We start from the raw sequence: 26,693 nt of genomic DNA, 5'->3' as shown, positions 1-26,693 counted from the left end.
GTGCCCGACTAATCTTCATGCCTCAGTCAACTTCTTAATTAGAGATAACGGCCTGACCATTGTGGTGCGCTCGTAGCCGAGGAGGGGATATGCCTTGTGTGTATATTACAGATAACATTATGGCTCTTGCCAAACTTATTGAAGTTCCCACAGTAAATACATCCAATATATGATACACAAGTAGGAACTTATTACAATAACAATGAGGTGTGCACTGAATGTAAAACTCATAAGTTGGAGAACAGTTGACACTTTGTGTTGCATTAACTGTGGACTTGTTTCTGATAATGCCCAGGTGTGTGTGTAAAGTACTTTTAAGTAGTTTTAAACAGTGTCCTGAGGTAAACAGACTGTACTTATATACTGCTTTTCTACCCAAATTGAGCACTCAGAGAGTTTTTGTACTACAAGCCTCATGCTTCAACTGCTTTGCCTAACATTCACACACAAACACACCTTCTGACGGATGAATCACGGCCAACTTGGGGTTCAGTATTTTGCCCGAGGATCCTTCGACATGCAGTCGGAGGAAGCCACAGATCAGACCACCGATCTTCCAATTAGTGGATGACCCACTATGAACCACAGCTGCCCCAAGGGGGCATGGCAGTAAGGTTAGATGTCTTTATTTTTAACAGTGCGTATTAGTCGAAAGAAAGAGATAATTCACTCCAAAGAAGATAAAGTATCTGCAATTCAAAGTTTCCCCCCCAAAAAGGGAATTTATTGACTATTTCCAGTGTTTTCTAGTAGTTGCTAAAGATTTTTGGTTTGGAGAAACAGATACCAGTGCAAATACACTCAGAGCCCAGGTTTATAAGTGTTTCTGAGTCAAAAAGATACTAGAAGCTATCTGACTGGGATGCACTTAAACATCCTTAAAACTGCAGTGAGTTTCTTTACTGACAGCTCAATGCAAAGAGGAGCGAAAGCCTACCCAGACACGCAAGACGAACGGGAGGTGACCATGAGTTCCCAGACAAGCTGAAGTACTGGAAAAACCTCATAGCCTCCAGCTGAACAGCTCTAAAGAGTGAGCAGAGACTCCCCAGCATGCTGAGGCATGATAGCAATCTTAACAGTGTTTAAGGTGGGCTTCACTTAAATGCATTTTTAATAAAGAGCCACAATAATGACCAGAAATATAAGAATCCTGAACAGAAATGCTAAAGATCACAGCTGCCCTTTTTCTATTAGCTGATCATGTTGCACTGATGCAGCAGTAGCAACAAGCAGAGGGTCAAAGACAAGCTTGTCAAGAATTCTCTGGAAAATGCTGCCGCCATTCCCGGAGCATCCCGCAGAGCTCCGTGGGCTCTGACTGAAGCAACTGTGTTCCCCTCGTCCATAATGTGAATCCAGTTAGAGGCTTCATTGGATGACAATGTGGTTTTTAAACCTTATTTTGGGTCAATGTGTGCAAAGCTTTGAATGGGCTTTTATCAGATTTAACCTGCATTTCTATTCACTCAATTGGAGTGCAGAGCTGCAGTAACCACTGAAATTGAATTTATGGCGCTCGTTTCTCATTTAAGTGCAGACTTCAAAATAACCATCTGGATTCTTTCCAAGATAACTGCTTAGATTTGCTTTTAGAAGGACTTTGACAGTGACAGAGTCTTTGCAATGACGGGCTTTCAAAGCCTCTTTGCCTTAATAAAAACATTTTGTCTATAAATATTAGGGGTGCAACGATACACAAAATTCACGGTTCGGTTCGATACTTTGGTGTCACGGTTCGATATTTTTTCGATACAAAAAAATGTTCATGCTTTTTTAATTTGTCATTTATTAAAATTCTAAATATATTTTAACTCAAACTTACAGTTTTTAAATTTAATGTTGCTGAAACAACAAGGGGATAAAATAAATCTATCTGATGAGAAATCACTCATCTTTGGAAAAGAGAGTTTATTATAGAGAAATGGCTCTTTCCAAAATAAAAGCTATACTATACGCTTCTTCTGGGCTATATTCTCAGCAGCATATTAAACATATCAGGTCCCCATGAGGAGAATCATGTGCTAACGGCTGTCTAAATGACTCGGGTAAAGTTTGTAGCATGCTGCTTGTTGTTTTTGTCTGCTTCCACTTGTCTTTGCACTAGGATGCTATTGGAGTAAACGTGCAGTCATATTCATTGTGTTCCCACTAGTGCTGTCAGCATTAATCTGAAATGACGTTAACGCCACAACACGGCAAATCTCCGTTAACGAGCTACCGCGGATCGCCCCGTGCGTGGGGCTGGACGATGTCAACACGTTAACGAGCTAACTGTGCTAACGCAGTAGTTCCCACCCATGTAATTGAGCATTGCGTGGCACATCCAACATACGGTTTTACTTTAGTCCATGACGTGCTTACCTTCAGGGTCATACGTCACATGAAAACCAAAATAGTTCCAAACGCCAGATCTGAATGAGGGTGGGGGAGGTTCAATTTGCCATGTTGCAACGAGCTTAGCTTCTGTCTTGCTAGCTTGCGCTGCGCTCAGTGGATCTGCGCTCGACAGTGCAGCCTAGGCGGAGTAGTCGAACGCAGATTCACTGAGCGCTCAACACAGACAGCACCGTCAGAAGAAAAGTTGATAAAATAAATTCAAAATTTTGTATTGTTCATACATATGCGTACCGAACCCAAAGCACCTTATTGAACGGTTCAATATCGATACGAGTATCGCTGCACCCCTAATAAATATACATGTTAAATTTATTTCAACAGCATTCTCATACAGAGATCATGCTACATGATGCATTTTGTGTTTCATCAGCCATACAGACAAGACTTGCTATGATAAGGTAAGGACAAATGACGGACTACTCACTTGCCTATCACAGGCTTTTCCTGACAGGAAAGTTAAACAATGGCTCAAATAAAACCGTTAGCTTTTAAATCGGTCCACTTTTAGGCTTTTTCAGGCCACTTTTGAAAACAAATCTTCAAAGTAAAACAGGAAAACAACCCAAGAGAACACTGAATGAAAAAAAAAAACTAAACAAGAAGTCCAGGACATGGAAACACACAGTACTAAGGAAGACTCACTACTAGAATACAGAAACACTGGAAACAAATACTTAACGTTCCAGGAAATAGACTAGCCCTGGTGCTTATTTCTCAGTCTTCCATGTCATGTAGTTTTTTTGGTCCCGCTTGTACAGAATCAGTTTAACTAAGCTTTGCCTGCAAATCTGCATCCAATTGTTTAATATCACTTTTGAGAAACTGAGAGAGTCCACGTTACATTATTCATACATTTCCTGAATATTAATGTTGTGTGGAAAGTAAATCTGGAGATAGCAGTCATCCCTACTGCTATTATGAATGCAAATCTAGTGATTCCAATGTTTTGACTATATCACTGGCTCATATATTATTAATACTAAGCACTAGAGATATATTATAATATATCACTAATATAACTGCCAAGAGTATTTTTTGTTTTCAGCCTGTTTGCAGTTTGGATTTGATTTTCCAGCCCTGGAGGATGCTTCATGTTAGAGCGCTGGCTGAGGCTGGCTCCAAAAGCAAGTCGATCCCCACAGACTTCCACGTATAAATACACAGTAAAAATGCATGTTTCCGATCTGATATAAAAATGGGAACAGCCTCTATGGATAGTTTCCCTCTTTGTAAGAAATGTAAAGTGGCTGAAATTTTTATATTTTTTAACTTGTAGCTGGAGCTGCAAATTCCAGTCACTAAACTGAACCTCTGTTTGTGCTGCTGGAGCCTTTTGAACAGACTATGTTATATTAAAAATCTGTGCTTCAGTTTTGTAGATGCTTCTGTCACAGGCGACCTTCAGCAGTCACTGGGACGTCAGCGTCATGGTGATGGTCACTCTGAGTCTGTGGATCTCTACTTTTACTTATTTCCTGATGGATTCTTAGTTTTCTGTGTTTTTATCTTCTTCATGTTTTTTTGGGTGCATTTAGTCTCAATACCTTATTTCCTGGTTATGTTACCATTTATTTCTTCACTCAGTGTTTCTCGTCCTATCCTCTTGTCCCATCCATCCATCCTCTTCTGCTTATCCATTTCAGGGTTGCAGGCGGCTAATACAGGTCCGCTTGTGTCAATTCTTCAAATATTGATACTTGCTTGTAGTTTTACTTCCCTCGTTTTTCGCAACAGCCTCAATAAACCGCTCGCCGTTCGTTGAATCCCACCTGTTTTCCATGTCTGCATTTTGGGCCCACAACATCACACATGGTCTGTATAATCTGTATAATCGTCATAGCAGAGACAGAGACAAGTAGCTGCAGCAACAGAAGGATTGCTCAGAGTTTGAGTGAGCAGCACGCTCAGCCTAGGCTGATTGTACTGGTCCTGTACTGGTGGAAGGAAACCCATCTCCAAACAATCAAGGACCAGCTTGGGCTGACTTCTGTAACATAACTGATTACAGTGTCATCTGCATATTGTTGCATTCTGGTTTCATTCCTATATAAAAGCAAGTTACTTACAAAATTAGTTACTAGGCTAAGTAACTTTATATAAATTTCTGTTTATGTAGAAAGCAAAAAATGTGCATTTTTCAACAGTTTAATTTCTCTATTTCTGCAAAAAACTGTATTTGCAGAGTATTTTCACACCCGTTCCACATCTTCAAAGCAAACACTGTGAGCTCATTGCATAAGGCTGCAGTAATTTTGGTCGTGGTCATTGCTCGGTGTTAGTGACTGTGACCAAAAAAGACCAGTGGGTGATTTTACAGTGGCTGCATCCAACCTATTTACACAGCTTGTGGCTTTTGGTCATCATTAGTTCATGAAACCTCAGTTTCTCTCAGAATTGTGACCCAGGCAGTTAATGGATGAGATCTCTCCAAATTCTTCACTGCTCACATCTTACTGTAGCTGTAATGACCTGCATCACTACTAAACTCACACAGAAGACATGCTGATGGATTTCTGGTGTGAATTCAGGTAGTAAGCTTGCAGATATAAATCAATCCAATAACTAATTCTTTATTAATTTATGCTTTTATGATTCTCCCATTAATCAGTCCTTCCCAACTTGGAGTTTTCCTGTCAAAGAAACTTAATGTAGCTCAGTCTGTGGAGCCAGACACACTCAAAAGTCCTCCAACAGTTCAGATATTTTAATCTGGACCAAAACACTGAGCTGTGATTTCTTTGGGTACGTAGCAGCCACACTGATTTTAGATCATGAATACTGACATAACTATTCAGACATTTCTTATTACTTCTATGGCAGTACACAGTAGATGCCAGTACTAATCGATGAGTTTAGCCAGCAGCAAATATTCTTGGTTAACAACGAGTCCTGAGCTGTAAAATCATCACCGTGTTCCAGCAGCAGGTAGCTTATCGCTCCATCTTCAAGTAGGGCTTTTTTCCTCTGAGACGCCTCAGAGAGGCTACAGCAGGAGTCCTTCAGGGCTGTTTGTGTACTCTACACGTGTTTAGTTCATTACAGTGCGGTGCCTTTGATCCGCTCTTCTCTTTGTTACTAATGCAACAGACCATATTACTCCCAGCAGGACGCCTCTCACACAGAGAGGAATTGGGAGGGAAAAATAAATAAAAATAAAATAAGAAGAGAGAGAGGAGTCAGGCGAGAGACCAGAAGAGAGATGTGTGAATTACAGTTGGTTATAGAAATGTTTCTCGGTGGCAGAGCTGCTCCGAGGGTTGAATTAAACCTCGGGGAGATGAGCCAAAGAACCAATATGTCTGGAGTAAAACATTGGCTGATTTTGGAAATTTGGGTTGAATGAAAATAAATCCACAGTGTCGAGGCTCGCTTTGAAGAGCTCAAAGGTCGTTTCAAGACGCAGGAGATGAGCAGTGACTGAATAGGTCTGGACGGTTGACTAATCTATGAGCTTAGTTGCTCAGTTATTGTTTTTAAAAGACACGATATATAAAAATATTCTAAAAATATCTGGTTTATGTCAGTTTTGTCCTTTTGATATTCAGGATCGGTTCTTGTCCTCCAACCAAACCATCACATTGGTTTTTTGTTCCTGAGACATTTTCTTTGGTAAAGCTCAGATTTGAAAGCAGTTAACGTGGACGAGGTATAAACACCTTAGATTTGCAGGTCCTACACACCTTCTACGTGCACTTTGTTAGAGGTCACTTATCTTTACATGCACATAACCACAAGTCATAAAAACAGGTCGACACAGAACCGATCCAACGCTTTGAGAATTTCTGACAGTCCGCATTTAAAGGTTGATCAGAGCTCATAAGAGACACACGTCATTATTAGTTGCCTTAACACAATAGTTGTGTTAATTAAATGTCAGTGACTGAGAGAAGCATGTGCGTCTGTCAGTGTGCATAGAAACACATTTAGACATTTCACAGAGATACTTTAACTTACATTATTACATTATTGTTGGTAATCACCATCATGTGACTATTTAATATTTTCTACAATAATCAGGCCCCATCTTATCTTAATGACCTTGTAGTACCATATCACCCTATTAGAGCACTTCGCTCCCGCTCTGCAGGCCTACTTGTTGTTCCTAGAGTATTTAAAAGTAGAATGGGAGGGAGAGCCTTCAGTTTTCAGGCCCCTCTTCTGTGGAACCAGCTTCCAGTTTGGATTCGGGAGACAGACACTATCTCTACTTTTAAGATTAGGCTTAAAACTTTCCTTTTTGCTAAAGCATATAGTTAGGGCTGGACCAGGTGACCCTGAATCCTCCCTTAGTTATGCTGCAATAGACGTAGGCTGCCGGGGGATTCCCATGATGCATTGAGTTTTTCCTTTCCAGTCACCTTTCTCACTCACTATGTGTTAACAGACCTCTCTGCATTGAATCATATCTGTTATTAACCTCTGTCTCTCTTCCACAGCATGTCTTTATCCTGTCTTCCTTCTCTCACCCCAACCGGTCGCAGCAGATGGCCCCGCCCCTCCCTGAGCCTGGTTCTGCTGGAGGTTTCTTCCTGTTAAAAGGGAGTTTTTCCTTCCCACTGTCGCCAAAGTGCTGCTCATAGGGGGTCATATGATTGTTGGGTTTTTCTCTGTATCTATGAAGCGCCTTGAGGCGACTTTTGTTGTGATTTGGCGCTATATAAATAAAATTGAATTGAATTGAAATTGAATTGAATTGAACTTAAGTCAACATTTATTTTGATTTACTGGAAAATGCACAAGAGTGACTCTGCTGCTACATTAGTTATTTAATGTTTGAGGGTTTAAAGGGTTAATGATGGATTTTTACACCTCAGTATGTATCTATAAAAACTTGATGCCCACTAGAAAAGATTCTGGTTTTTCCAGGATAGAGGGTGGTGTCTGTCTCTCGCTAACCTCTGATATCATTTGGCTCTACAAATATGGCTGAAATATGACCGAAACAGCTTCATTCAGGAAAAACAAGATTACCCCGCTAAGCTGAGGGTGACGAGTTAAATGCATTTTAACCTTCTAGATTAAAGTACTCGAGAATCTTTAGTGCCAACCAATTCACCGATGGTCCTAACGGCCTGACTGATGGCAGCTCTTCTGGAAGTCTCCTCTTATATTACTACCATGGCTTAGCTAACATGTCAGCCCCGAAGCAGCTAACGATGGTTCGATTAAAAGTTTTGTACAATTAGTTGCCAGAAGAAGTTTGCTGCACTTGACGCCCCTGATTTGAATAAAATAGCTTGAACTTGAACTCTATGCAAATGCGGAGCAGCCGACTTGTTTCCCTTCACTTTAAACACAACAAAGAAGACACCGAGGACCTGCTGACAGAGACACGTCTAACAGCAGCTTTCTGTCACCCTTTGATAACAACGGTAACTTCACTTAGACAAGCGAAGCATAAAAGGAAGCAGGAAGAGGAGCGTTGGGAAATACAGAGCGGACTGTTGTTTACCCTTCCTGGCCGACTGTGTACTGGTCTTTTCCCATCGCCTCCTCCTGGTTATCATTATTCCTCTCATATCCTTCATCCCTGTCTCTGTCCCCTTTCTCTTTAGCTCTCCTTAAGCTCTGCTGTTTTGTATTACGTCCCCTCCTTTACTTGCCACTTGCCCTTTCACTTTCTGTTCTCAGTCTGCTTTTACGTTCATCCCTCTTCACGGTACAAGAGCAGAAGACACGATCCGCACTTTCAGCGCTGGTCTGGTATTCATATTTTATGAGCTGCTTTGCTAGTTATCGGCCATCTATCCTGATAGACGAGTTCAAACTTTGGCTTTCACCTAACGAACATATGGGAATGCAGAGCCCAATTTATGCTCTGGGGATTTGTTATCCCCTGTTCCTGCTCCTTGGACACGTAGTGAAACCCTTTTATTATGAATATTTCACAGTGCTACGATACTGCATTGCAAACACGCCATGTTTGTTTGAGTTGGTGTTGAACTTGGCCGTCTCCTGCACGCCGCCTGTCAAAGCAAGCTTGCTGGTGTTCTGATTCAGCCCTCCTCCATCTGTCTCGCTGTTTCTGTCTCTATTACTGCTGCTCCTTCTTCCTCATCTCCATCTCCATTGTTGATATGCTCTCCTCCGCTCTCTGACGCGCTCCTGTATCCCCTCTGCATTATCGGACCATCTGTCCACTACCTGCACACGGCAATGATTGCTCCCAGAGTAGAAAAGACAAAGGGAGAGAGACCCTATCACTTTATTGTGCCCATCGCTCCCATTTCTCTGACATCTTCTAGGCCTGGATGCTCGTGTAGTTGCTGTTTGGACACCAGGAAGCACCCCAGAATGTTAATTTGTAAAGCCAGCATAACAGGGGACCTCAGCCAGACAGCATTTCGATTGGTAAACACCAAAAATCGTACTGCAGGAACACTGAAACTGTAGCTGAGTGCAGAACGCGGGGAGAAAACGTGCTGATAATACTGACGTGTTTGCTGCTGTTTGTTTCCTCAGCAAGTCGGAAACATTTGCACTAGTACAGCCACAGCGTGCTCGCCGTGATCAGGCAGCAACCTCCCCGAGGCTGAAAATGAAGCCAAAAACTGCATTTCCTCTAATGGCCAGTTCAATCCTCATACACCTCTATGTTAAAAGGCCCAGCTCCTCCAGCCGTGAAAAAAAAGCAAGTTTGCAGCCTGCCACTAAAAATTATTTTACCCTTTCCTGTATCATAGCAACTGCACGGGGAGGGTGATGCCTTTTTTAATATACCTCACCCAGTTGGATTTTGTTAAGGTTTAAAGTCTTGGGTGACTTCACCGCGGCCAAATGTGATGCAGTATGGAAAAAAACAGCCAAACAACAAAACCAAGCAGTGACGGCCTTTACAACACTTCAAGTGTTTCTCATCTTCGTGTTGCTGTCTGCAAATATCTCCCAAAATTATGTCTGAAAAGTGGAAATGAACACTGGAACGTTTTGCTTCCAAACCTCTGAGTTTGTAGCAATATTGGTAAATAAAAGGTTCCTTTTACCCCTTCTTCTCTCTGGCTGATTTAAATGGACGATACGTTATAGTGACCGGATCAATTTTTAATATTAATGTTAAATTAGCAAATATATATGCCCCAAACTGTGATGACCCCATTTTTTTTTCACGCGTCCTCGGCCTCCTGCACTCAAAAAAATGAAATTGGGTGGTTGTTAAATTTACAAATTCAAACTTGTAATGTGAACAAAATAATTTCATGTTTCTGTGGTGAACGTAATTAAATCATGTAGGATCTGCATGAAATCCAGCAACTTAATTTATTCTTGTTGAGATGACAGGATACAATCTAGTAAGAGTGGTTAGTTGCCTGGATTCACAAAATTCACAAGATCACACAAGAGTTCAAACCACAGGAAAATCACTGGGTTAGAAGAGGATAGGTCCCAGCCTCACTGCAACCCTGGTAAAGATAAAAGGATGGATGGAGTGCAAGTTATTATAAATCCATTAACATTTTATGTTAACCAGACTCTAGACTTTGTTGAACACTCCAAAAAAATAACTCTTTAAATGAACTTTTAATAAATGGATTTCTATTACGAATAAGCATGTTTTGTTGCACTAACGTAATTAGCATGGGTTGGATCAAATCAATTTAAGTTGGACTCAACTGTAGTAAAACAGTTGATTCCTCATTAATTAATCAAGTTAGTCCAACTCAAGTACATTAAGTTGGAATAACAGAATTGCATAATGCTAAAATAAAGCAATTTAATTATGTGGAAATTCTTTCCATGATTTTTTTTTATGTTCATTCAAAGAGTTATTTTTTTGAGTGTGCCTTGTTTGAATACCCATTTACTTATTATGGGTGGTGACTTTGTGCTTGGACCCTGATGGATAGATCGTCTGTAAGAACTGGATACTCAACAACAAAGTCAGCTTCTTATTTACAGTCCTTTTTTTCAACCTACGGCATCTCAGACATTTGGCGTTTTTTACACCCACAAGACAGACGATATTCCTTTTTTTCAAATGCTCATGAAACCTACAAATTGACTATTTTTGTTACTGATAACAAACTAACCTCTCTTGTTAAGTCATGTGATTATCAGCCTATTGTAATATCTGACCATGCGCCCTTAATATCAACACTGCATATACCCGGTATGGAGTCTCCTAAACGGATGTGAAGATTTAACTCTTTTGTTAAGTGATGAAAACTTTATAGAGTTTATTTCGGATCAAATTACCTACTTTTTGGAATTTAACTTAACTCCAGATATTTCCATCTCGTCGGTCTGGGAGGCTCTTAAGGCTTATCTTTGCAGCCAGGTTATATTGTTTACAGCTAATAAGAAACACACTTCTACTTCTAAACTAAAGGAATTGGAAAAGCAAATAGCAGACTTGGATAATAGGAATTCTCAGAACCCCTCACCAAATTTATATAAAGAACGTTTGAAACTGGGTGCAGAATATGATCTATAGAATATTTATTGTTAAAGAACCGCAGTGATACCTACGAGCACGGAGATAAGGCGGGAGAGATTCTAGCAAGCAAGAGCCAGGCAAACTTTTAATGGGGTCACAACCCGAGATGGTGGAACTGTTACAGATCAACAGGGGATACATGATGCTTTTCAGCATTAATATTATAAGTTGTACAGCTCTGATAATACCAATGATTCTAACCTCCTCTTTGATTGTTTTAGAGACCTAAAGAGGATGCACCTCTGCAGCAGCAGGAGATCATAACAGCAGTAAAATCGTTACAGTCTCGCCGATCACCAGGCCCTGATGGCTTACCGAACGAGTTTTATGCCGCCTTTGCTGGAAAACTAGCCCCTTGTTAGCTACATTATATACTGACTCTCTTGCCAAAGGTGTTTTGCCTGATAGCCTAAATCAAGCTTGTATAACATTACTCCCCAAAAAAGATAAAAACCCTTTGGAATGTGGATCCTACAGGCCGATTTCACTCCTGAATTCAGACGATAAAATACTAGCGAAGGTTTTGGCCAACCGATTGGAAAAAGTTTTACCCAACATAATGTCTTCAGATCAGACTGGTTTTATTAAAAACAGGCACTCCTTTTTTAGTATTCGTCGACGTACACCCCCAGCCACACTGCTTCCGAATGCCTTCTCTCCATGGATGCGGAGGCTTTCGATAGAGTAGAATGGGAATATCTATTCGAGGCCTTGCAAAGATTTGGGTTTGGAAGTTCCTTTTTATCCTGGGTGAAATTACTCTATGCCCGTCCTTCAGCTATGGTACTCGCTAATAACCATTATTCTAACCCGTCAGGGCTGCCCCCTCAGCCCCCTCCTTTTCGTATTAGCTATTGAGCCGTTGGCACTAGCTATAATAAGTAATCATGCTATTCAAGGCATTTTGCGATATGGAACTAAGCATAAATTATCTCTCTATGCCGATGATCTCCTGCTGTTTGTGTCCAAGGCTGAGGTAACAATTCCCTCCATTCTTGAACTTTTTGATACATTTGGGCTTGTGTCAGGCTATAAGAGTGAATTACTGCCTCTAAATATGCCTCTTTCCACATTAGCAAACATTACTGTTCCCTTCAAGATTGCAACGCATAGTTTTGTCTATTTAGGCATAACTGTGACGAAAAACTTCAGTGATCTCTTTAAAGAAAATTTTACTAAGTTACACCTCAGTATGCAACAAGACTTGTCACAATGGTCGCCGCTTCCTCTCTCATTAGTTGGGAGAGTGAATGTAGTTATCTGTTTCAAAGCCTCCCTGTATACATTCTGAATGCTTATTTTAAGAAATTGGACTCTGTAATTACATCATATCTTTGGAACAATAAAAAACCACGTTTGCGTAAAACACATCTGCAAAAGTCAAAGCAAGACGGAGGCCTGGCTCTACCGAATTCAGCACGACTGCAGCGGACCCGTATGGGTAGAAATGAAGAAGCTCTCTTCTGGTTCTTTCTTGCTGGATCTATCCCGTTACCCAAAAGCCTGACAATTGAGAATCCTGTAGTTAATAATATTATCCAGATTTGCTTTCAGTTTAGAAAACATTTTGATCTTCTGAAGATCTGCTTAGGCAGCCCAGTAGCTTCCAACTATGTTTTTTCCCCTTCAGTGTCTGATGCCACATTTCAGGGCTGGCAGAGGCGAGGGCTGAGATCTTTAAAAGATTGTTTGCCTCATTTGAACAGCTGACTAATAAATACAACGTACCCCCCTCTCATTTTTTTAGGTATCTACAAATACGACACTTTCTTTCAGGCTCTATCCCAGGGTTCCCGAACAAACCCCCTAATGATGTAATGGATGACATTATGTGTTGTAACCCGGCTAAGAAAAAGGCCATATCATCAATACTTGTTCTGATTTTGCGCCTGGGTTCTTCTTCTATGTCTGCAATTAAGCGATTATGGGAAGAGGATCTTAGAATCTGTATTACTGAAGCAGACTGGGGCAATATTTTAAGTAATATTCACTCGTCATCCATGTGTGCAAGACATTGCCTTCTGCAGTTTAAAATAGTGCACAGGGTTCATCTCAGCAAATCGAAATTGGCAAAGATGTTTCCCCAGATTGACCCAACGTGTGAAAGATTTAAATATTCAGAGGCGACCTTGATCCATATGTTTTGGTCTTGTCCCAAAATATAAAAGTTCTGGACGGACGTCTGTGAGGCTTCGTCGTGCATATTTGGAATGAGAGTGTCACTCTCAGACTTATTGCCTTCTCTACACTATTGGCAAGATGTCTAATACTTTTGAAGTGGAAGGACGCGGCCCCGCCCACAGTTTCGCATTGGTTAAGGATGTTTTATTTCATCTTAAATTAGAGAAAATTAGGTTCGTTTTGAGAGGCTCTATAAATAAATTTAATAAAGTCTGGAAACCCTTTTTGATATTTTTTAACCAACCATCTACACAAGTTCAGGGATGACCTTTATTTATTTATTTATTTATTTTTAATTATATTTGTTTGCTTATTTTTTCTTCCTTCTTATTCTTTATACCTTGGCTGGTGTTATTTTGCACCAATTGAAAGTTTTCCCTTTTAAACTTTTGATTACTTGACAGCGAACAGTGATGTTGTTTGTTAGGGTGGGTTTTTATTTAAAATTTTCTCGCCTCTTTTACTTTTATTTGATGCTTTGTATTTTTATATTTCGTTGTGGAAAATAATAAATATATTAAACACCAAACCTCTGAGCTACGAAGAGAAAAACCCACCCCAACGTGTGTGTGTAGTGACGTGCTACAAGTAAGTATTTATCTATCTGCGTCACTATTAATTAAGTTATCGAATTCAAAGAGCATGAAGCGGATGAGTTCAAGTTAAGTATGGCATGTATGTATTGCATCCTGTGTGAAGTTTGGACTGTGGGTGGAAGCCAGAGGAGCCACTGAGCACGTGCAAAGACATACATTTTAGTTTAACTGGTGATTCCAAATTGGCCACATGTGAGCTTGAATGGTTTTCTGTCTCCCTTGAAACCTGGGATAGGCACCAACTGTCTGATGACCCTGAATTGGATTAGCAGAAGAAAATGGATGAATGGAAATAAAACTGGATCCTATTGTTGCTGAAGCCCTCTGAACATTCATTCTAATCTAATATTGTTTTATTTTACAATATAACACGATTTAACAAGATGACAGCTTGATTTTTTTTCTTTGTTATAACACATGTGGTTCAGTTTTATTGTTAGAAAAAAAAATCTGTGAGAATTAAAATCCCAGCAGCACACAACATGAGTTGATGGTAACCTGGCCTGATCCTAACTTAGAGGCACACAGACTTTGTCTTGTGTTATTACTAAACAAGATTTCCCTTATATATGTTATAAACTGGTAAATTGCTAATATCCATAAAATATATTTATATTAGTATGATATTTGTTACCTGGGGCCTCAAATATGGCCCCAACAGTGAGACACAGACTTAGGCATTAGAGAGAAGCTCTGTTCATTAAGCTCAAAGGAATTCTCTTCATGTCGAGGTTTTGGACACGTCAGACTGAGAGGATATGCAGTGGCTGACAGCCATATCTTATGGGACTCGAGGATGCTTCAGGATTCCAGAGGAGGCGTGAATGAGAATAGTAGATTTACTGAGCTTTAGCCTGCTGGCATTATAACATGACCCAAATACATGTGGAAGGAAAAAGAAGTCAGATCATCAGTTACTCTTCTGAGAACACGCGCCTGCTTCAACATAACCTGTTTTAACATAGTTTTGGATTTCTTTTTAGGTTTAGACATTTGCTGAAATCAGCTTGTCTGAGTTGATAGCACTCGGAGTCCCAACTGGATTGTCTCGCATGCTTAATTCTCACCGTATGAAGCTCAAATTCCCACTACCACACCTACAATCATTAGACACTTCACACCTTCTCAATCTCACCTCATTTCGAGTATTATACTCAACAAGTGTTTCACAGCGCACTGAAAAGTATGAGACAAACTGTATTTTTGCTAGAAGGTAATTTGCAAAGCAGTTTTTAGTTCATGTGATGAGTGATAAAAAAGACTAAGTGCTAATGTATCGATGAGCTCATGCTGCTGCTGATTTTAAAGTATTTCAAATGGTGATTTAACCACATTTCACACATTGCTGTGGGATACACTGACTCCCTGTGTTACGGGAATTTGTAGGGGCAGGTTTGACTGTTTTGGATGGTTTGGATAACAAAATGAGCCAAAGTAACACTGAAGGTGACATCACAAGACCTAAATACAGTAACTCACAGTATTTTACCATAATGGAAGAATGTAAAGCAATGGCGCTCTAACAGGACAAGCAAGGCGAACTGTTCTTGCCTTGTCAAATCTAAAAATAGACACAAAGTAATAGTTGTCAAGGTAAAACAATCTCCTTCCATCTTAGACAGTAACGCCATAAATGTCCTCACCAGTTTGCGTCCATCCTTTACTGGATGCAGTCGGCTACTGTAGCTAAAAGCATCACTTGTTTTGTACTTATAGGAAACTGTAGCTGTCTCCGTTTTACGAGTGGTGGCTTGTGCATGTGCACTGTGGACAAACCTCTATGGTAAACTGATGGGAAGGCTGAGCTTTCACTACTCTGAGATCTGCCGTGCTTTGTGTCAAAACAGCTAGCATGATTAGCTAAACAAGCTTCAGTGATTTAGCATCATAACAGATGGGTTTAGTTTTGCTAACCATCTTTTTAAAAGTGTGTGATGTAGAGAAGGTAGAGGAGGATTTACAGATTATTAAACAGATTTAAGTATATAAAATGAGCTCAACCTTAAACATATGCAACAGTAATATTAATGCATTTAACGCTGATGGGGAACATTTTTTGCTAATACTTCATGCACAACTTTCCATGTTACAGTTTTAGGTGTACTGCAGTGTTTTTATCATTATTGCTTCTTGTCCTAAAGGAATGGTTTGGAAAATTCCTGCACCACTTGTCATCGTCAGTCACAGCAAGGATGTACTCACTTTACTGTGTAGACTCCCATGTTAGAAGATAAATATTGTGCTCATACGACTGCTTTTTTCATGGCTCTTTCTTAAACGGTGTGCATGAATGTAGCCGTAAGGACCATTAATAGCAAAGTCACCCATGTCTGAATGACAAAGCTTCCATTTTAACACCTTACTGAAGGCACAAATGGTCCGTAGCCTAATCCATGTTTAAAAAAGGGTCAAATTGCAGGATGTATGTGTGCAGTACAGTATGTACCATGTAAGGTGTGCATTCATGCGAGTCACTTACTGGTTTGGACTGGATTTCTTTGGCATAGAGGGGTTGGAGGAACTCAGAGTCCCCCTCCAGTTTCAGGCCCTTCTCTGTTATTCTGAGGTTTCCCATCCCATCCTGTGCAGGAGACAGACACGCTCTCAATTAGGAGATCATCTTCACATATGTTATTTTTATTTCTACATCCATCCAAATTGCATTACAGCAAATACAGCAAATAGGTGTTGATGCTGCTGGAGCACAATCACTGCAACAATTACTGCTTAACAGTCTGGTATCAACAAACAGCGCTTTGCACTCATTTAACATGAAAGTGTAATAGTTGTGATTAAATATGCAAAGCCCAGGGTTCACTTTCTAGATCTGCATTTATTAAAATACATTTAAACATTATTATTAAAACACAGATCTGTGCGAGCTAAGGTGAAACACTCATTTTCCCAGAATCATCTGAGTCTGCATGCAGTTACATAAAAACAGCTTCACAGGATTCATAGAGACGATACGGTAACACGATGAATTCGACCTTTATGTATATTTTCTTCTTGTTCCAAACATCGAGTCTGAGCGTTTACAGGCGCTAACCCTCTGCAGGCTGCTGTCTCCGTGTATACTGTGCCAATATGGGGCTCAACCTTGAACAGGACTTGCTGTGTGTGTCCAACACCTGCCACTTTATTTCTGACACCTGCAGCTTGATAACAAGCACCTGGTATTTATCTATATGGCAAGATGGCTGCGTGCGGGGGGAAAAAATTAAACCTGATGGTGTGAGGAAAGATGTTATTTTGTTTCACACTCACAGAGATACAAACTAAATACTGTACACAGAGCATATTAGACAAATTAAACTGTATCTCTGGGTGAGCAGCTCCTCTAATCTCTTCTAATCTTTATTTAATGCAGTGATATTGGTTGAGACTTGACTTCAGCATTAGTATTACAAACTAAGCCATAGGCTAATATGATGTGCAGAATTCATACATACAATTGAGCAGTTTGTTTAGATATTTACAGCAAAAGGCTGTTCAGTATGTAACTGCAGCCAATGCAAACTGACCAGAATGCCTCGAAGAACTGAATATGCAAATGACATGAGGGATATTTCCATTTCAAAGCAGGATTCTGTGATTTGCATTCAATATTGTGCCAGAAATGTTAAGTTTATGCCAGGAAATAGCAGAGACAAACACTTTAACAAATCAGATGGTCAGAAAACACATTAACCTATCGGTTTTATCGGAGACTGGTGTGTGATCTGGTTCTTCAGTGCAGGAAAGACAGTCACAAATCGCCCAAAATACAGCTGCACACTGTGCACCGCAGTGCTCCTGCAGAACTTATATTTAAAACACAAGTTTAAAAAATTGAATGTGAATAGAGTCAAATTTGATTGGCGAGTTGGCAAGACAACTTTGACCACATTACAAGCAATGCACAGACTCTATAAGCAGGCTTTGAAAACAGGAGATAAACATTCATGCTGTAAAATGTCATCTTAATGTGGTTGGTTAAAGGGTATGCATCAGTCCCACAGGTCTTCAGAGCAGCCGGTGAACACCTGGCAACCCCCGGTCATCCGGTTGGCGAGTGCTGGAGGTTGTTGCTAAGCACAATGTAAGAAAGTGCTGCACCAAAACCTCAAACTTTTTGCATGTAAAGTTGCTCTAGTAGAGTCAGGGAACAGTGAAAGCCAAATGAGTCTAGTTTCTGTGCATTTAAAGTATGACTTTGTTAAAGCTTATGTGTTAAAATAGATGGATCCATCAGGTCACATCTTATCTTAATGACCTTGTAGTACCATATCGCCCTATTAGAGCACTTCGCTCTCGCACTGCAGGCCTACTTGTTGTTCCTAGAGTATTTAAAAGTAGAATGGGAGGGAGAGCCTTCAGTTTTCAGGCCCCTCTTCTGTGGAACCAGCTTCCAGTTTGGATTCAGGAGACAGACACTATCTCTACTTTCAAGATTAAGCTTCAAACCTTCCTAAACAAAGACCCACAGTTGAAGCTGAATTTTGTTTTCTTATATTAAGATATTGCAGAGATACTAAATGTGTAGTTAAAGACAGACAGAAGACAGCGAGGGGAGTTTCACTTGTCCCGTCCACTTAAAGTGGATCAAAGCGAGCTGCACGTGTCTCACCACTTAAATGAGTTTGACATCGCTGCGATAGTTTGAATGTAGCGTTACGCAGTGATGCTGTAGGACTACATGTGCTCATGCAAAATTTTTCTGGAAGCCACAAACATAAACTCATTAACAGTTGTGCAATTACTGCAAAGCTCCTTCCTAAAACAGTGGTGGGAGATTCCTAACTTAATGACAGCACGACTCCACACCTGCTGCTTCTCTCACCCCAACCGATTGCAGCAGATGGCCCCGCCCCTTCCTCAGCCTGGTTCTGCTGGAGGTTTCTTCCTGTTAAAAGAGAGTTTTTCTTTCCCACTCTCGCCAAAGTGCTGCTCATAGGGGGTCATATGATTGTTGGGTTTTTCTCTGTATGTATTATTGTAGGGTCTACCTTACAGTATAAAACACCTTGAGGCGACTGTTGTTGTGATTTGGTGCTGTATAAATAAAATGGAATTAAATGTGTGGAGAACACAAGAAAGAATGTTCAATACCAAAGTATTACAGAGGGAAGTCTGACTTCTTTAAATAACAAGCTAACGGAAAGTGTCGACGCTTTCAGGATCTTTTAGTATTCAGATTGTCCCACTCTCGAAGTCCATTTACGAAACCTGCACCCACAAATGCTCATGGATACGAAACACCTGATTGGTAAATTAAGCAAGTTAAAGTGGCACAGGGCAAATACTTTACATTCTCAACAGAATCTGTGCAAACATATCTGCAAAAGTGAAATTACAAGAAATTAGTCACAAAGCAAATTCTCAAGTGCTTCGAAGGAGCACAAAATCCTGTCAAGGTATCTGAAACTAAACCACATCTGTTACACTTCATCGTTCTCCTTCAGATTGTTATAAATACAGCAGAAGTTGCCAGTCATTCGAAGGTATTGCAGCCGGGTTACAGAAGCTTCTGTTGCCTCCGCCTGTCTACAAAGCAGAGACCAAAGGATATTAACCATTGAAGATAAGAGGAGATTTGGTGAGAGATCTGCTATTGAGCTGCTTTGATTCAAACACAACGGGCTCAGCTGACCCTTCACTTTCCATCCAGTCATTATATATATTATATGAGATTACTCACTGGATTGTCTCCAGATAACACAGTGTGATAGTGAAATAAAGAAAAGAGAGAAAAAAGCCAGCTATCTGCTCATGTGATCTCCTCCTGCAAAGACTCTTCTTTTTGTTTTCCCTCCGTCTTTTGATCCCCGGTTCCAACGAGCAAATGGAGATCAGGACCCTTGAAATCCCAAAGTAACTGAGGATGGTTTGCAAGCCTCCTCCATGTAATCCGTCCCCCCGCTGTGCAAAACGTATTAAAATTCTGGCACCGCTGCAGAAACGAAGAGGTGAGTCCTGGACGTGTCACGACTGCGAATTATCCCCTGGTGGAAATCAGCGGGGCCGTTAGCGAAGGCCCACAGATGTCATTTAAACTCAATCCCTGAAACTTTGATGACGAAAGCCAACGGTAAGAAATAAGATGTGTTTAGTTTCTGTCTTCTACATTTTTCAGGAGCACAGGTACTCTAAGAGGTAACCAGAGATTCATGCGATGCATGTTTACTGAAATGTCCAGCAGGGGTTCAGCCCAGCGGAAGGTTTAAAATCCCTGAAGATGCATAAAGTTTAAAAATGTTGTGCTTCAGACAGTTCAGAATCTCTGTTTCTACATTTCATACATTTTCTCCTCTGCTGAGATATCAGAATACACTCTTTCTCAGTAGGCCGACATTTAGATAAACAACTTACATGGATTTGCTTCTTTAAAACACAATGGTTGAATGTTGAGGTTCAGAAAAATCCAAACTTAATTATGGGATAAAATAATCAAATAAACTGACTCTGATGGATTTTTCGGCTTCATCAGAAATTAATGTAAAGTCCATTCAAGAGCCAGTAATCATACTGATGGCAGTGTCACCACCAGGGGTGTAATGAGTAAGGTTATACCTGAGTTTTGTGTATTTCTGTAACTTTATTTTTTGGTTATGATCCAGTTTCATTCAAGTGCCCGAGCCTGAGGAAAAATGATTTTATGAACTCTATTATTCTGATATATTTCCGGTTTACCATCAAATTAAAAAGCACAAGGTCATAGTTTATTAGAATTTTGCCTGTAACCTGTATTTACACAGATGCTCTTTACTGCTGGTTCTTGGACTGTAAGCACAACCTGCTTGGTTATACTGTGCATACTATATATATTGTATATGCATCTATGGCAGGACCATACATCAAACATGGATCTGTAACTTCAGGGTCTGATAAGTACGGAGCCTCTCTGATGACATGGTCCAAAAGATAAATAAATTGTGGCCACAAAATACTAATTTGTGGCCACGCAATACTATTTCGAGGGCACGAATTGGGTATAACGTGGCAACGAATTACGCATTTGTGGCAACTAAATAGATAACGTGCGCACATCATATTGATACAATTCCTGGACGGCTGCGTAGAGACATAAGCATAAGAGTAGGCTAAACCTATACATCATGGACAGAGACAGTATGATTGAGTTTTATTTTAGGCTGGGAATGAGCTACAAATGCATTTTGAAAAGCCTGCAATGCAAGGAACCATTATTACGGAGAGACATTTAAACAGGATATTGAGAGCCCAGTTGCTTTACAGACGTAAGTACGACCTGGACGCTGGGATAGATTTTATTGTCAACCAACTGCAAGGACCTGGGAAGGATCACGGTTATCGCTCAAGTGTTTCGTGGGCACAAATTAGCATTTCGTTGCCACGAAGTAGTATTTTGTGGGCACAATTTATTTATTTTTAGGACCATGTCATCAGAGGGGCTCCGTAGATAAGTGATATGGATGTGCCCGAAACCTTCATTTTTCTTTTTATGTGACCACCAGGGGGCAACGCCTGTCGTATCTATGGGAAAATGGCCGTTGCTCTTAATGCGCAGTAAACATTTTCATGACCAGTTCAATTGCTTGTTGTAAGACTTATTATATAAAAAGATGTTTATTTTGTGAATTATAGTCCCTAATACAGTCAGAAAGGAAGCAGTAAGTGTTTACCAAGCATACAGTGGCCCCTGATTCCACAGCCTGGTTTCATTGAGGTTCAGCAAAGCTGGAGGATTTCTAAACAGTGATTTCCTGCTTTACGTTGTTTTGAGAACATAAATTAATCTCGTGGGAAGATTGGATACAATTTTGTGTAATTCAGTTTAGTTGTATTTAGCGCCAAAGCAAACAACAGTTGCCACAAAGTGCTAATGTTAGCTGTTTGGCTAGTTAACAGCTACAAATCATTTGTAGACACTGAGGTTACAACTTGGTGTTGTGACAATAGTTTAGCATTTATGCATATTCAATTCTTGTATTAAGTAAAGAAGAATTGGACACTATGTGCAGTCTAAGGCTAAATAAGTTATAAAAGTTGATAAAATGTGGCAGCTAGTGCTGGTAAGCCCTGTTATATCATCACAGCATGGTTCTATTAAAATTCACACCCTATACAAGGAAGTATGCAGTAACATAGTGTACTATGTGGACATGTCTAAAGAGAAGTATCCCAGTGAGACACAGTATCAGAATCATTACAGCTGCAGAGGGAGATAGGGGGCGCTAAACAAACCGTTTAATACGAGTATGTTTATTTATTCGTTTGCTATCAGAGTTTAACCGTCTCAGCACCACAGAGAGACTAAAAGCTGGGCTGAGTTTGAAATCAGTTCCTTTTTATTCTACACTACACCAAATCGGCTGCTTCTAAATGTGAAATACATGCTTGATCCATAGCATATGCACTACCCACACTTCAGGATTCGCATCCTATAGCTGTGACTTAAACACTACACCTCTCAGTGATGCCAAATGATAATGATTAGATGTAGATAAAACTTTTATTTTGCACTAAAATTACATTAAAATCAATGAGAAAAGAAATAACTTTGAACGTAACCTCATGTTCGACTCTTTCAGGGGGAACAAGAGACACAAAATCCTCAGTCTGTGTTCGTGACTCTGCTTTTGTTGTTTCAATTCAAGCCAAGTATTCTGCAAATGACAAAGTCTCCCTGCTGCCACTGTTTTAACCAAGCAGTTTTCATGGTTCACATTACGGTTGAAAGACTCCAAGCTGTCACAGCTGTGATACAAGAACTGCAGGACAAAAGCAGCAATTTAAAAATATCAGACGTATTTTTGGATACATGAAGCCGCGCTGATGAGGTGACTCGGGTGGTTATCTGTGCGGCCATGTTCGATATGACATCATTCTTTCTATAAGTTGGAAGTTGAAATCTAATTCTTCACCTTTCTGAAAAACTGCAGTTCGCCTCGCCTTTTCCTTTTTTATTCTCTGCAGTGAGCAGTGCACTGCAGCCGGCACAGCGAGCCATGAATAATTCAGGATGGCTCTGACCAGGACAGAGGCCTCTGAACACTCAGGTGTGCCTTCTTACCTCTTCCCTCCTACCCTCTACCCTCGTCTCCCATTGTTCTCTTCTTCGTTGCAATTCGCAGTTTGACATTAATCATCTTCTTGCAATCCTGCCCCTTGCTCAGGCCCCGTGCTGATCCTCCTGTTTGTCACTTTTAGATACCTCTGGCTACGTGGTTTTTCCTGGCCCCTGCCTGCCACTCTTTTATTTTTACTGTCACTCGATATTTCTACCTGAACAGCAATAATACATTTTCTTCCATTACATCCATTCATTCTCTTCACCTCTGTCCCTCCTTGTCTGCCGCTTGAACTGAAAGCTGCTGCTACTCAGGCGGCATGAAATGTAAAGTAACCTTCTGTCAGAGCAAAACGAACAGAGCAGATTATGACACGATTCAGACGGCAGCCATTGCTTTGACAATAATGCCTAAACTGTTTTATAACACTGAGAACATCACTAAGAATACTCAGCATCAGCAGTTGACTATTTAAATGCTATTTAATGGGCACCAACAGCCTTCACAGTACGATTCAGTGTCCAGATATTTTTACTTCCATCATCAAGTCATCATCCTGAAGCCAACCAAAATATGCTCTCCATGTTCACGGCTCTTGGTCATCAGTAGCTTTTTGGGGAATGTGCAGCAAAAACTATTTAATTAAAGCAAAACTTCAGTAAAACAATGATCGGCTCTAATGCACCCTTTCCAAATCAAATGGAGAGAATTCAAGATACTCAGTGGAGAGCACCAGTTTAGGAGATTTTGACACAGTTATATGTTAATATTTTAGCAGTAGGTCGGCATTTTAGAGCAATTTTATGCCCAATAAACAAGCCTGTCATCCATGGGAGGATCTGCCAGTCCTACTTTATTCTCAAAAGACCACAAGCAGCTCGACAGCAACGTTACCATCAGCTACCATTATTGCCAAATCCAAAGCAACTACACGCTGTTGGCTCGATGCATTCTGGTTCTCTGGGGTCTGAAAGCGTCCAGTCGCCTGTATTTGATGCAATCTATAATCAATGGTGTACTGTAACTGTGATCAGGAGTTTCTGGAGATTTTTAAAAAGGTAAATGGATTAAATGTATATATAGTAATACCAGTAAGATTTAATAAATATGACATTTTTATCTAATCTTTATGTAAAAAGTCATTATAGTAATAATAAGTTTTCTTTCTTTCTAAGTTAGATGTCAAAACTTCAGCTCTGATCACAAATTAACAGCAGAGTGCAGTTAACAACAGTACATTTGCATTGCAGCAGTGTTTGACCACATTTATAGGTCATTTCATTGTTTTCGTGCATAAAAAAAACTTTTATTTAAAAAAATAACAGACAGCTAACGTTGATTAGGGTTGTGATGTTAACGTTTTCCCTTTTACACTGCAGGTGATTGATTATTTTTGGTACTAGACAAATGAAAAATGTATCTAAAATCAGGGTTAAATTGAAAGAATGTACGAAAAATAAATTTCTTGGTGTGATAATTGATGATAAGCTGAGTTGGAAGTCTCATATAAACCATGTGAAAACAAAAATGTCAAAAAACCATGACTTACTGTCTGGAGATATGGGGTAATGCATATAAAACAAACACTCTTTCTATTTTCAAGTTACAAAAAAGAGCTATAAGAATTATAAACCAATCGAACTATATAGAACCAACTAACATTTTGTTTATTAATCTGAATACCCTGAAATTTTATGATTTAGTTGAATATAAAATGGCACAGATAATGTATAAAGCACAAAATAACTTGCTTTGCCGCAGTACTCAGAAGCTGTTCAAAGTCAGAGAGAGTCAATATGACTTAAGGGGAACAGATTTCTTTAAAAAAAAAACAAGATAAGGACAAATATGAAGCAGAGATGTGTTTCTGTTAGAGGAGTTAACCTGTGGAATAGTTATGACAGTGATTTAAAAAGGTGTAGTTCATTTTCCTTGTTTAAAAACATGTTTAAAAATAGAGTATTAGAAAAATATATAAATCAAGAATGAAAAGAGCAAAAATAATAAAACTGAAACTCTTGACTGTTTTGCTTTGATGTAGTTACTTATCTAAGGTGGAAAGTTTTTTTGTTTGTTTGTTTTTGCTTTGCTTTGTTTTATTCTTTGCTTCGAGCCCTGTGTACAGGGCCCTGTGTACAGGGCTCGAAGTACAGGGCAAAACATCTTTTGTTAAAAGGGTTGGCGTAATAAGCAAATGCTTCAGCCAATAGCTTTTGATTAGCCTTGTCTCATGCTTTCTTGCTTTGTGGTAGATCTTTGTTCTGTATTCATTGAGATATTCGAATGCTAATCAATAAAATAAAAAATAAAAAAAATAAAAAAGGTCTCTTATTGAAAAAGAGTCATTAAGAGTGAAAGCTGGGGTTGGGTTACAAAGCAGCTTGCAGAGGCAGCAGGATCCCTGAGAAGACTAAACCAACCAAACAAAATGTGAGATTTGGCAGAACTGGTGTTAAGATTACCTGTTGAATGGGTTCAACTTCACACACTTCACTTTTTTTCTCTTTGTAAAACATTTGTTATTTAAAAATCATGTAAGTATAAAATGTAGGAAATGTAAAATCGAATCTCCCAATCATAACATCGAATCAGTCATCATTTGTATAATTATTTATTCTGTAATATGTTGCATACAACATGCTTTTCATTTTAAATAAATGTTCTTAATTCCAAACTAGTCCCTTGTTTGTTTGTTTTTTGTTAAATTATAGGACTAAAGCTGTTACCTGTAAATTTAAATCACGTTTTTATTAAGTACTCGGTATCGGTATCGGCGAGTACTGAAATGCAAGTACTCGTACTCGTTTCCAAAAAAGTGGTATCGGTGCATCCCTACTCCCAATCATAACATCGAATCAGTGTTCTCAGAAGTTAAACCAGGTGAGCTGCACGAATATTTGCCTACATTTCAGATAAACCTGCCCGTCAATTTATGCTGTTTAAACTGTCGGTGGCAGCCTTTAGCTCTTAGCCTGTCTTATTTCCCTTACTTTTGTGAGGCCGTGACAGCTTTGTATATAACTCATCAGACATATACCGAGCTCCCTCCGTGTCCAGGACTCTCCTTATCTTAATCCCTTTTTTTGCTCTTTGTTCCTTTCTCTCTCCACAGCATTTGCTGCAATAAGGACTAAACTGATCTCCACTGTCACCTCCCCATAAGCTTGATAGTTATTGAGAATATATTGTTTTTCATGCGTGTTTACTTGTTTCATTGAGAATGTGTGCTATAGCCACGGCTTCTCTGTTTACCCGGACCTGTGTTGGTAAAGCGCAGGAAGAAATGTCTGTCTTACAAATAACATTTGTGCCTCCACTTCCTTGTCTTATTCTCCAGATTTATTTGGCCCAGCTGTGTGCTACAGCAGAGACAGAGGGGTTGATGACAAGGAAGGGGGGGGGAGAGGAGCACTGGCACATATAAAGACTGATGTAACACTGGATCTTCTCTCTGCTCATATCTGTCCTCTTATCTGTATCCTATCTCTCTATCCACACCATCTCTCTGTCTGTCGTGCTCCTGCTTCTCCTTCACCGAAGCAGACGTCTTCAAAGAGCCAGTAGTCGCTGCTGTCAATAATGTGGAGCTCTTGGCCTATTATTGAGCGTCTGCATCGATATGCATCAAGCCACCACCCGAGGCTAAAGCAAATATAGCCGTCTCCGGGGGAAATACTACAAGGAGTGAGACTTTTTGTACACCACCGAGCTAATCACACTTCTGCATGCTTAAAAGTAAAAGCTGCGTTTGGATACTCCTACACAGCACAAGTTATTCTGGGATCAAGTGCTGCACAGTTCAGTGCTACACTTGAAGAAAACTAGGCCCATAATAAAGACGATAAGATGCCAGAGGGTACGTTAATGTAGGTGGATACTTTATTTTTCTGTTTTCAATAAACAGAAAATATAAACTCTTCTTTTATTCTCACAGAGTGTGAAGAGCAAACAGGAGCTGTGAAATACAGAAACACTTGTCCTGTGTTGTGTGGTCTCTGCCTACAAACAGGGTCAGAGGTCAGTGACAAACAGAGCAACCCAGAAAGATAG

The 26,693-nt window shown here is 39.9% G+C and overlaps 1 protein-coding gene across 8 annotated transcripts in view; it reads right to left on the bottom strand.

The window, feature by feature from the left end:
• Positions 1–26,693, bottom strand: part of sgcd (sarcoglycan, delta (dystrophin-associated glycoprotein)) — a 598,968-nt gene that overhangs the window by 108,452 nt on the left and 463,823 nt on the right. For all 8 annotated transcript variants that reach the window (XM_085173729.1, XM_085173730.1, XM_085173727.1 and 5 more), the window contains one exon: positions 16,091–16,192. In XM_085173729.1, coding sequence (XP_085029855.1) covers positions 16,091–16,192 — 102 coding nt within the window. The remainder of the gene's footprint in view (positions 1–16,090; positions 16,193–26,693) is intronic.

Source organism: Neolamprologus multifasciatus, chromosome 10 (genome assembly GCF_963576455.1).
Source record: "Neolamprologus multifasciatus chromosome 10, fNeoMul1.2, whole genome shotgun sequence".
NCBI classification, from domain to species: domain Eukaryota; kingdom Metazoa; phylum Chordata; class Actinopteri; order Cichliformes; family Cichlidae; genus Neolamprologus; species Neolamprologus multifasciatus.
The sequence above is the reverse complement of the archived record's forward strand: the minus strand, read 5'-3'. Positions and strand labels throughout refer to the sequence as shown.